The sequence below is a fragment of the Peromyscus maniculatus genome, chromosome 1 (genome assembly GCF_049852395.1).
Source record: "Peromyscus maniculatus bairdii isolate BWxNUB_F1_BW_parent chromosome 1, HU_Pman_BW_mat_3.1, whole genome shotgun sequence".
In the NCBI taxonomy this organism is placed as follows: domain Eukaryota; kingdom Metazoa; phylum Chordata; class Mammalia; order Rodentia; family Cricetidae; genus Peromyscus; species Peromyscus maniculatus.
The window spans coordinates 193,339,910-193,352,120 of record NC_134852.1 but is presented as its reverse complement, the minus strand read 5'-3'; the positions used below and the strand labels follow the sequence as shown (position 1 = coordinate 193,352,120).

At 49.0% G+C, this 12,211-nt stretch overlaps 1 protein-coding gene across 1 annotated transcript in view; it reads left to right on the top strand.

Moving 5' to 3' along the window:
• Positions 1-12,211, top strand: part of Tll2 (tolloid like 2) — a 114,466-nt gene that overhangs the window by 84,446 nt on the left and 17,809 nt on the right. Inside the window, exons 11-13 of the mRNA XM_006992415.4 lie at positions 7,035-7,151; positions 8,032-8,177; positions 8,940-9,135. Coding sequence (XP_006992477.2) covers positions 7,035-7,151; positions 8,032-8,177; positions 8,940-9,135 — 459 coding nt within the window. The remainder of the gene's footprint in view (positions 1-7,034; positions 7,152-8,031; positions 8,178-8,939; positions 9,136-12,211) is intronic.

The following is a 12,211-nucleotide window of genomic DNA, read 5'->3' as shown; positions in this document are numbered from 1 at the left end:
CTCTTGTCGTTGTAAAACTGAGCACTCCATTTGGCCACACATGTTAAAGGCTTTTAAAAACTGTCAGCACCCGGTGACCCAGCAATTCCGCTTCTTGGAATTTCTCCTAGGGAACTAATTAAGGAAGTGTGCAAAGCTCTAGCTCCAGGGAGGTGCGCTGAAGCGGGGAGAATCAAAGGCAATTTAAATGTTCAACAGTAGGGGTTAGCTGAGTAAATCGTGACACATCTTTTCAACCGAAAATTCCCATCCATTAAAAAATAAAGTTAGAGGTGAGTGTGTATCAACACAGAGAACTTTTCTGGCACTCTGTAACCTGCAAAAATTATGCTACAGAATGGAGTAAATAGAATAATTTCAAACATATATGTGTACATGCAGATGTGTGTAACAGGGATTGCAAAACCAGCTGCTGTAACAGGCAGAGATGAACAGAATGGGATCAATATGAAAAAACAAGGAGTCCAACTCTGCTGTCCCTAATGGTTCAAATCTAAATTATTTAAACTATTGCGTGGACTGAATCCAACTACAAGAAACCATTTTATAACTTACAAAATAAATCTCAAATAAAGTTAGAGATGTAAATAACACATAGTGGTTATTTCAGAATGGTAGAGGATTTTTTAGTGTTTCTGTTCTGTTATTAGCTTACGATTTTCTGATAGGCAGGTATTATTTTTGTGGAATAGGAAAGAGTATGGATTCATCCACCAAAGGCAGTTTGGGCCTTTGAGTGAAAGGTCACTAGAAGACACTTTATAGTTTTTTTTCCTGAAAGTTTTCACAAAATAGATCTCTCTTGATGATCAGGGATGATTAATATTGCCTGGAGGATCAGTGGTCTTGGGTCTTGGGAGCCGACGCTGGTACTCATCGGCCCGAGGAAGCCAGCTATAATGGAGCTGTGGAAAGAAATAGGCCAACAAAGAGCCAGATGAAAGACAGTAGGGGATCCTCACTGCTGGAGTGCTCTGTATGATGGCCTGCTGGCCTGGCCAAGACTAAGGCTTTGGTGATGACTTGGTCCCCAGCGTTCCTTCACTGAGTGGAAAAGCCACTTTGGCTTTGCTGCAAGGAGCTGTTGCCAGGGTGGCTGGCTGGGGATGGTGATGAGACAGAAGGCCCTGATGTTGTGTGAGATCCTGGGGGACCGGGATGAGACAGTCACACCAGACAGGGACAGTCTCTAGGGAACCTGTAGCCTTCTGCATGAGTAACCTCAACGTCAGCTATCGGGGGATAGCACACAAACACCTGTATCTAGTGGAAGGATTTGTTTAAACTCCCAAGGGTACCAACAGGTGGGGATTTGTGTCCTCAGAAACTCCAAAGTACCAGGGAAGAGCCAGTCTGCCTGCCATCATTAGGAGAAATCCATCATGTAGCTAATAGTCCAGACACACAGACCAAGTGCCTCCCCCGGAAGTATGCATAGGAATGTGGGCACGGGCAAGGGAGTATTCTGCCCAAGACAGGGTAGAGTCTGCCTGCACTGGGTTCTGTTTTCTGCCTAAAATAAACAGATATGGAAGTAACAGTCAGAGATAAGGGTCACAAGCAGCATTGGTCAGGTGTGCCAAGATGGCACAGGGCAGGGAGAAGACTCAGTAAGCAAAGTGGTCTTTGCATAAGCCTAAGGACCTGAGTTTGGATCCTTAGCACCCACATAAGAAGCCAGGCACTGTAATGTGTGTCTGTGACTCCAGTACTAGGGGGCAGTAATGGAAATAGGTGGATCCTTGGAACTCACTACTCAGCCAGGTTAATTGAATCAGTGAGGTCCGGATTCAGCAAGAGACCCTGTCTCAAAAAATAAGATGGAGAGAGAGTGAGGAAGAAAGCTGATGTTGATCTCTGGCCCCACATGCACCTGGGTACATATGCAACTGCATTCACATCCACACACATGTGCAGGTGCACTTGCACACACTTATGTACTTACGCAAGCCTCCCAACTCCCAGTGAGGATGGATTCCTGGGAACAGGGGTTTCTAAACTTGTCTGATCATCACCATTTCCTGGACAACGTCTCTGGTAAACAACTTAACCAGAACCCACACAGACTGGGTCAGAGAATGGTCCTGCTGGTCTCAGATGTGCTCTGTCTGGTACCAAACACACAGAAAGGATGTTCATTAGGGGTGAGGTGGTTACCTCTAAGAAAGGAAGCACGGGGATGGTGGGCAGCTTCATGTTGTGCTTTGTACACTTCTCTACTGTTTGGATCTTCTACAATAATGCTTTACTAATGCTATGTGGGAGGAGCTTCATGAGCACAAGGAACCACAGACCCCCTCAACCTGACAGATGCCTTCAAGTCACTGAATCCTACACTACAGGGGAAAGCCCAGCTCCCAACACGCACTGAGTGCCTAAGGCCTCAGGGATAGCCAGTGACTGAAATTAGACCAGAGTGCCAATGTCCCAGTCTGGGGACAGGTGACTGCTAAATATTTGCAGTCCTCCCCCTCCCCCAAGCTGTCAGAAGAAACACACCATGTGTTGTTTGTCTGGGAGTCAAAGTTAACCAGGCTTCCTGGAGTTTTGCTTGCTGAGGTTGGCAGCCTTAAAACCCCAGGAATGGGTTAGACTAAAGCCATGAGAGGAAGGAGCCAAAGTCCCCCAGAAAGGGCCAAGGCACGTTCCAGAGAGTGGACACCGGCCAGTTTCCAGGAGTACCCTTTGCTTGAATGGCAAGTGGGCATTTTCTCAGTGGGGATCCTGGTGTCTCTGCTACACTCTTCATACCAGAACAGGACTTGTGCAGTTGGTCAGTTTATTGGTGATGGTGATGGGTTGGGTTGATTTTTCTTGGGAGGAATGGGGTTAGGGCTCATATTATATTTTCCCTGAATTGCACACACTCTGTGTGTGTGTGTGTGTGTGTGTGTGTGTGTGTGTGTGTGTGTGTGTGTGCTCTCTCACATGCACAGTGTTGCAGCTGAGGCATGGCCGGGTGCCTGGAGCCATCATTCTTCATTTGCAGGCACCTCCTTTGCCAACTATTTGGTCTGCTCTGATGTTTCCAAATGCAGTCGTTAGTGAATTTTTGTGTTTGGAACAAGTGCATTGTGTTGGCTAAGCTGGTCCCTGGGAGGGGTCAGTGCCATGAAATCTGCTGGGAGGAGGCAGGTCAATGCCCCTTTGGCAGGAGGGAGAGCGGATTAGGGCGGATTGTAAAGTAGACATCTTGCTCTGCATCAAATTTTTTCCCAGGGCAGTGTGTGAAAATCCAGGCATAATGCGTGCATAACTTTTTATGAATGGACCCTTTATGACGCCCCACAGAGCCCATTGGAGTGTCCTCATCTGCATTTCCTCTTCTTGATATCCTTATTAAACTCCTCTAAACCCAGGAACCAGATTTCAGTCTAGGAATCGACACCTCTCCATGCCAGTTTCTCGACAGCCTGCCCAGCCTCTTTGGAGGGAGGCTGCTTGCGACCCAGGTTTTCATTTACTGCTTTCAAAAGAAAATGAAGTAGATGAGAATGTTTTACAGCTGGTTAAAGATCACAGATGGGTTTTCTGTTCCAGGGGCCACTTACCTTTACCGGGGGGGGGGGGTGTTTCAGGGGTGATGCCTATAGAGGAGCCAGTTGGTAATCTTAAACACTGTCCTGCAACATGGATTCTCCTCCCCTGTTGCCATTAGAGGAATCACTTCAAGCACCCTACTTTTGTCTACAGAACTGCCTTGGCATTCAGTGTCACCATAGTACACACAAAAGCCCCTTATCCCATTTCCTTGAAACAGGGAGGGGAGTTCAGAAAGGCCAGGCTGGCCCCTCAGAGTCGCGTGGCCCCCACTACTGAGGCTTCCTGGACAAGGGCAGTTTCCCAAAGGAACAGAAATGATAGTGTGAGGCCAACAGCCAAGGCTGGCACCGACACAGATGTGCTTTGTGGTCTGAGGCCTTGATCTTCATTTGTGCCCGTCCTCTTCCAAGCTGGGACATGACCATGGCCCTTCCATTCCCAGGGAACACACTTGATGTCTTATCCCAAATTGTGCAATGTTCAGAATTACACCCAAGTTCCTTTTGATGGTGACGGTGATGAAGAAGGCAGCGACAATAAAAATCTGCATCTCAAACTACCAGACTTCAAATTTTGCTTCCACCTCCAGCTTTGAGGCAAATGCTCTTATCCTCACTTTGCTCAGCTGTGAAATGGGGATAATAACAATACCTAATTCAGGGGAGGGCAGTGTGTTAGATTTCCCTTGCTCTGACAAAATACCTGAGGGAAATCAACTTGAGAGAGAAAAGGTTTATTGAGCTCACAGTTTCAATCCATGACCCGATTGCTTTTAATTTGGTGACAAGGCCAGAAGCACCTGGCAGAAAAAACTATTGCTCATTTCATGGTGACAGGTGGGGGTATGGGGACAAGGAGAAGATATTCCTTGAGAGCATACCTCCCACTTCTAAATAGTCCTTAATCTATGAATCTATGAATGGATTGATGAATTGATAAGATCAGAGACCTCAAGACACTGCAGCCTCCCCAAAGCCCTACATCTGATCACTCGGACCCAAACCTTCAACCCAGGAGCTTTTGGGTCACATTTAATGTTCAAACCATCGCAAGTGGGGATGAAATAATATAGTCCATGTCAGGTGCTTCAGACTGGGTCTTACATCATATCCATGATGCAAGGGGGCTTCCATTAGAGCTTCTTTTCCATTAGAAAAGGCAGAGATGTCAGCTAAGAATCACAAAGATTCCAAGGCGGAACAATATACCTGCCTGGGCCAGAGGGCTGGGCAGGGGTGGGGCATTCCACAGCAGGGGTGGCAGAGGGCTCTTCTTACTGAGCTAGGTCCATAGGCAGTGAGAAGTAGGCCTCCCTGCTCCCATTTGTAATTGGTCCTCAGTGACTGTGGCAGCTGAGTTTTTGTTGTTGCTGCTGTTGTTTTGGTTGGTTTGTTTGTTTGGTTGGTTTTTGTTTTTTGTTTGTTTGTTTGTTTGTTTGATTGATTTTTTGAAATAGGGTTTCTCTGTGCAGTTTTCGGTGCCTATCCTGAAACTCACTCTGTAGCCCAGGCTGGCCTCAAACTCACAGAGATCCGCCTGGCTCTGCCTCTCGAGTGCTGGGATTAAAGGTGTGTGCCACCACCACCCAGCTAGCTGGGGTTTTAAAAAGAGTCCTGCTTAGGGCTGGCGTGGTCTGACTGCTCAGTGTTCTTCCTGTTGGAAAGTAGTGCTCTCTCATGATTTCCTGTTGTTTCCCAGAAACTCATCACAGTAATTTGCCATACCAGATGTCATTACCCCAAACTTACAGGCCTCTAGTATGTTATTTCTTTGTGTGTGTGTGTGTGTGTGTGTGTGTGTGTGTGTGTGTGTGTGCGTGCGCGTGTGCGCGCGCGCATGCGTGCTTGTATGTGCGTGGGTGAACATGTGTTCAGGAGCATATGCATATGTAGGTAGGACTAGATTGGATGCCATTCTTCAGATAGCACCTACCTCTGGGCTGGCTAGCCAGGGAGTCTCCTCCTTCCCAGTATTAGAATTATAAGCACACACCACCATGCCTGACTTTCTTACGTGGCTTCTGGACTCAAATTCAAATCCTCATTCTTGCACAGCAAGAACTTGACCAACTGAGCCATTTCCCTAGCCCCTCTAATGTGTTTCTCCTTGCCAAAGTTTTGGCAAAACTTTTATTGCATTGAATATGACCACCACCAAATCCAAATGGCTAGAGGCGGCAGCCAGAACCAGGAGGACGCAGAGTCACCCGGCATCCCTCTGCACTGTTTCTTCTCAAAGAACGTAACCAGAGCTGACCATCTGGAGAAGCCCAATTGTGCTACTCTTTCCTCCCCAGCCTTATGCCTTTCCACATTTCTCAGAAGAATAAAGCATAATTATAGTGTCTAGTGCCTTGTCCAGGACTTTATGTGGTGCTAATTGTTAAAACACCCACTTTAAAAAAAAATTGAGAGCTGATCACAATGGCACATGTTTATAATTCCAGCACTTGAGAAGCTGAGGCAGGAGGATCCAGCAAGTTTGAGGCCAGCCTGGGCTACTTAGTGACTTCAGTGCCAGCCTGGGCTATGTAGTGAGACTTTGGGCTTAAGCTGTAGTTCTTTTGCCTCAAGTTGAGGCAGCTCAGGAGGTATCCAAGTCCACACCTTCCTCCAAGCTAGGGAAACACTCTATGGCTCCCCAAGGCCTGTGAACTATGGGAAAGTGGCCTCCATTCTCTCTCAGGAGCCTGTAGTCACGATGCTGTGTCAGTCACATCAGGGCTGACATGGGGAATTTTGCATGACTGTGTCATGAGCAAAGGTCTGGACAAGCCACATAGACAATTCCTTACTGAACCCAGAAAGAACAAGGGCTCTTGGGTCATGTTGCTTTGCTGGGCTGTGTGCAGGGACTAGAGACACCATTTTCTCTTCTCCCAGATCCTTAAATCTCCTTGTGGTCTTTTCATTCTGTTTTAGCCATTGTCTTAGCTTGAGGGAACAGGACAAGGAGTCAGTCCTTATGGGGCTCCACAGTGTCCCTCAGAAGTTCTTCATCCCAGTCTTCCTCTCTGGGTGTCACCGAGCCAGCAGGCTGGGAAACCCACTCTTCTTCAACTCCATGCCTTTGGTATCACATCTGGTTCTGAGCAATTCAATGCTAAGAGGCTTCGGTCTCTGGTCTTTGGTTTCTTGGTCTCAGGCCCCACTTCTGAGGCAAGGGCAGCAGAATGCCCAGTGCCCCAAAGGGAAGAGTGTGGGTGTCATCAGAAAGACACATCAGCAATAGCTCAGCACCATCCCCTGCCCTGAGAGCCACCACAGGACCCACCAAGGACCCACGTGGAAGGGAGAGGTGCCTGCACTCTGCCCTGTACTTGGACTGCACGTGTCCTTCATGGGCACGCTCTTGGACCCATCTTCAGTCCCGAGGGTACTGCAGGATCAGCTGTCATTTCAAGGGTCATTGATTACTCCCTGTCTTTCCCTCAGGATGTGGTGAGGTGAGCTCAATGGCCGTAGTGTCCTGACTGTCCTTTTCCTTTCCAGGGAGGTTTTGCGGCGATAAGGTGCCTGAGCCCCTCGTCTCCTCAGACAGCCGGCTGTGGGTGGAATTTCGTAGCAGCAGCAGCATCCTGGGCAAGGGCTTCTTTGCAGTATATGAAGGTTTGTTCTTGATGGAGAGGCCAGGCAGATGGCCACTGGCAAGTGTCTGTCCTTCTAATGCAACCCGGTTCCTTCCCAGGTGTACAAAGCAGCTTGCTAGAGGGTCAAGCTCTTGTCACAGGGTCCAGGCTGAGTACCGCACACTGCTTCTGTCACATTGGACAGGCAAAGGCCAGGTGTGCTGGGCTCAACCGCTGTCACAAGCCCACTGAGTTCTCTTCTCAGCCCAGGTGGGGTATGGATGGTGTCAGGGTAGAGTCCTGTAGAGATGGCAGTGGCCTCTGACCACCCGTGAGGGCTCTTGCTTCATCGGTGAAAAGAAAACCTGGTACTACCCGGAGGTCCCTGTTCATGTATGAGGACTGTAAGATCACCCCGAGGGCCGCTTCCGTGTGTTTTAACTCTCCCATCTCACAAAGGAATGGAACTAAAACGTGTCAAAGTCCCCCTCGCCTTGAATCATTGAAAATTTGGCGAACCCAAAATTTTATTTCATAAAAGAAATTGTGAACACATCTGCGCTTGCACGTGTGTGTCTGCATGCTCAGAAGTGTGTGTGTGTGTGTGTGTGTGTGTGTGTGTGTGTGTGTGCAAGCACATGAATTCTCTACAGCACCACCTTCTCCAGGCCCACCTGAGTAAGACTCTGAGGATGTGGCAAGGCTCCCACAATTGGAATGATTCCCCCATGGTTCCGATGTGCAGAGGGTACTATATGGCTATCTAGAGTTGAAACTCTCGGGCTTTAAAGGTGGGCTTTGTTAGACCCAGATGAAAACCCTGGCTCTTGGAGCCACCTAGTGGCAATAAGTAGCCACTCACCTGCATTTGTTAGACGTGGCCACAGACCAACCCTCTTTTTCATACGTTCTTTCTAAAGCCATGTGTGGGGGAGACATTACCAAAGACGCTGGTCAGATCCAGTCCCCCAACTACCCTGACGACTACAGACCTTCCAAGGAATGTGTGTGGAGGATCACAGTGGCAGATGGGTTCCACGTGGGACTTACATTCCAGTCCTTTGAGGTGAGCCCTGCTGGGATGTTTTCCTAAGAACGAGTGGGAGCTGATGGGTACTCCATGCGCTCTACAAAGACTGGTTCTTATAGCTCCACAGAGATACTGAAATTGCAATGCTCAGGAGGCTGAGGCAGGAGGAAAGTGAGTTTGGGGCCAGACTGGACTATGTAGTGAGACTTTGTCTCAGCAAACAAACAAACAACAAACAAACAAACAAAACACAAAAATACCAGAAAGGACTGGGGATGGGTCTGGGGGGATGGCTCAGTCAGTGAAGTGTTTTCTTGTCTTGCAGGCATGAGGCCCCGAGTTTGGTCCCAAGCACTCATTTTAAAAAGCCAAGCATGGTGTACCCTTGTCAGCCCAGGGTTGGGAAGGCAATGCAGGCAGATCCCTAACTGGTTGCCTAACTGGTGTGCTCCAGGTTACTGAGAAACAACAAAGTAAGAGGCTTTTGAGGAACAAGGGTTGTTTACCTGTGGCCTACACACACACACACACACACACACACACACACACACACACACACACACTCACATTCACATCTAAAAGAGACAAGTTTCCACTCTGGGTTAAAATTGGAAGCTAAAAGCCTATTTCAAGCCCATTTCCCTGGCTTCTCTTAGACCTTCTCCAGCTTGGCCACCCCAACTTCTGCAACAGGGACAGCTGCCTCCTCAGACTTGAGAGCGATGGTTAGGTTTTGATTCTGAGTTTTGAAGCCAGGCCAGCCAGTGGCATCCATGTGGCCTCTGTCTTTCGCTTTAGATTGAAAGGCATGACAGCTGTGCTTACGACTACCTGGAAATCCGCGATGGTCCCACCGAGGAGAGCGCCCTGATTGGCCACTTCTGTGGCTATGAGAAGCCAGAGGCTGTCAAATCCAGCGCCAACCGACTGTGGGTGAAGTTTGTATCCGATGGTTCCATCAATAAAGCGGGCTTCGCAGCCAATTTCTTCAAGGGTATGGCTTAGCAGTTTGGCCCTCTGTTCATTCACGGGAAGAAAACTTGCCCTAGTAAAAGATCCCCAAATCTATATGAGGCCTTAGCAGCAAGCAAGGCTGTGGCAGGTGGGAAGCTGCTCATTCAGAACGGCTGTAGGGCCCTGTGGGCTTCAAACCTGTGAGGAACAGGCTCCACTTGGCTTCTGCAAGGAGATTTCTATTTGGGGAAATGAGAGTTAGTGATTTTTTGAAGGGTATAGTGTGTTTGTGTGTGTGTGTGTGTGTGACAGCATGTTCACGTGAATGTGAGTACATGTATGTGTGTGTATGAGTGCATGTGCATGTGAGGCCTGAGGCTGACATTAGGAGTCTTTCTAGACGATTTCTACCTTATCCTTTAATCAGGGTCTCTCATTTTGGCCAGCCTAGCTAGTCAGCTTGCTCCAAGGATCCTTCTGCCTTCTGATGTCGGAATTGCAAGCAGGCTGCCATGCGCACTTGACATTTATGTGGGTGCTGGGGATCTCAACTCAGTCCTCACACTTACACAGCAAACACTTTACCTACTGAACCCTGTCTTCAAGACCTAGTGATTTTATCAGGTCAAATGTATTTAGTGAAACCCTGAATTAATTAATAACAACCCATGCATGACATCTTTGCTAACAGAGAGCTCACTGTGTTTTGTCCCAGGGCCTAGGCAAGGTGCTTTCTTTACCTGGTATTATTTTGTTCCTGTAATAACCATTCCAGTTAGGTTTGGACTGTATTGATCCGAGCTGGGAAGGGCTGCTGAGGGCCACTCGGAGATGAGTAGCAGATTAAAGATCTAAACCCTGTCTGACTCCAGACCCCAGACCCTCTACAATCTTGTCTGGCACTCCTTGGTGTGGGCCAGAAAGGCAACCCAGGTCTTCCACTTCCAGAGGCATTGGCTTCCATCCCCCATGCTTGTCCTCAAGGGAGGGGGTGGGAGGACAGTAAGGGAACAAATCTCCTTGATGGACCCAGACCCAGATCACAAAGGCAGACCTAGCACAAGAAAGCGCTTCCATGTTTCCCCTGAATGGACAATCAGGATCACCAAAGGATGCATACCCTCCTTAATAAGAAGACAAGAGTATTCCCTAGGTCTGGTCTACTGTGGCTGGGTGCCAGGAGCATGCCGACAGCCTTCAGTAGAGATAGAATATCCCTGCAGCCCCTTCTTCATGGCTCTCTCATTGTGGTACCGCTTGGTGTCCAGCCATCCATACCCACTTCAAGGGGGGCTGTGTCCTGCCTTCCTTCCTCTTCTGTCTCCTGGCTGTGACAGATAAAAATCCCAACCCTTCCCTCCACCCCCATCTTTCTTGTGCCTCCTTTTTGCTTTATTATTTTAGTTTTTGAGAGAGGGTATTATATTGTAACCCAGGTTGGACTGTAACTCACTCAGATTCGGGGCCATTCTCGTGCCTCAGCTTCAGGGAGCTCAGATCACAAATGTGAGCCACCATACCTGGCCCCGCCTCTTCTTAGATACCTTTCCTAGGTTCTCTGTAAAGGGACGACTGTCAGAAGGACTGACTTCAAGACATACCACCCTGCTAGGCAGCCTCATGTCCTTACAGAAGCCCCAGTTCCCCCTTGTAGAACAGAAAGAAGAAAATCTGTTGAGTTGTGAAGCTCCAATAAAATGATGGCCTGGAAATGCTTTGCAAGATGCTGAGTCCCAAGCGAGATGTAGGGTTATTGTTCTTCCCATTGGGGCATGCAGGGAAAAAAAATCAAGAGACGGAATGAACATCTTATTGCCCAGCTTCCTTTGACCAGTGGGGCCACAGCAGGATGCCCCAGAGCACAGTGTCTGGCTCGTGTGTCTTTGCCAGGGGGAGGGAGCTGGAAACCACAAAGCCTGTGGCAGAGCCAGGGTGAGCCAGAGAACCTTGTGCCTTGATGCCAGTTGGCAACAGCCTTTGCCTGGGGCCCAGCTGGCCCATAACACTGGCCAGGGTGCCAGCTGGCCTCAGCACTGATCTTCTGGTGCCAGATGGCAGCCCCTCAGAGCCAATTGGCTAGGCAACAGGCAGAGCCTTACACGTCTGCTTACTTTAAGAAAGGATGGTGGCATTCAGGGCTTGGCTGGTCCCACAGCCCTACACAAGGAGTGTGAAATCCTGCTTGAATCCCTACACACTCTCATTCCAGTGCAGAGGGACCATACAGGATGTAGGGTGGCAATGAAGGCCTTCTTCAAGGTATTTCTTCAAAGTCCTGGAGTGTGCTCAAACTTCTCTTTCCTTACCTGTCTCTGAAATGATTTTAAGACCCCGTGTGGGTCTCATTATTGAGCCATAGAATGGCTCCTTCTTTTCCTGTGTATCTCAGGGGATGGAAAGAAGCCAGAGCTCTGGCCATAATTGGCTAAACTCTGGTTCTAGCCAATTCTACCTGCATGCTCTCAGATTTTCTTCGAAGGTGTGCACTGTGTGGGGTGAGCATGAGCCAGTGGGCTTGGCGCAGGTGATAGATACCCTGTGGCACTGTGGAGGCCATGAAGCCACCAGACCCTGGCAAGCCTGGTGCCCATTTGCCTGCCACTGGCCGACGCTGGCACAGTGCTGCAGACAGCAACAGCCCACTGAGCTGGCGGCTCTTCTCCATCTCCTGCCTTACGCGGTACCCCCTTTGTCTCCACACGAATGGTGCTTTCGTTGCTTTAAGTCAACCCACTAGCTTTTTTTTCCGTCACCTAGCAACAACTGTGCTAAGAAGTGGTGATCCCCTCTTTCTTACCTCTGTGCCCTGCCCACAACCTCCACATCTCCTGGCATCAGAGCATCCCCCCTCCCCTCCCCGTGAGTCTTTATTTATCTTTGTCTTTTCTCATGGGATCTTTTCTAAGTTTCCACCGGCCGGTTTTGTAAACCCGGGCACTGCTCCCGTCTGTCTGTCCCTCCTTCCCTGACCCATCTTTAAAGCCCTTCCCTTCACCTGCTCTTGCCCTTCTCCTCTCCTGCTGCCCACTGTCTTTCTGCCTGACCTGGATGGGCCCATGATGCTCTCCCCTTCCACTGTCCCTATCGTTGTCTTTCCAGTTGCTGGAATTGCAGAG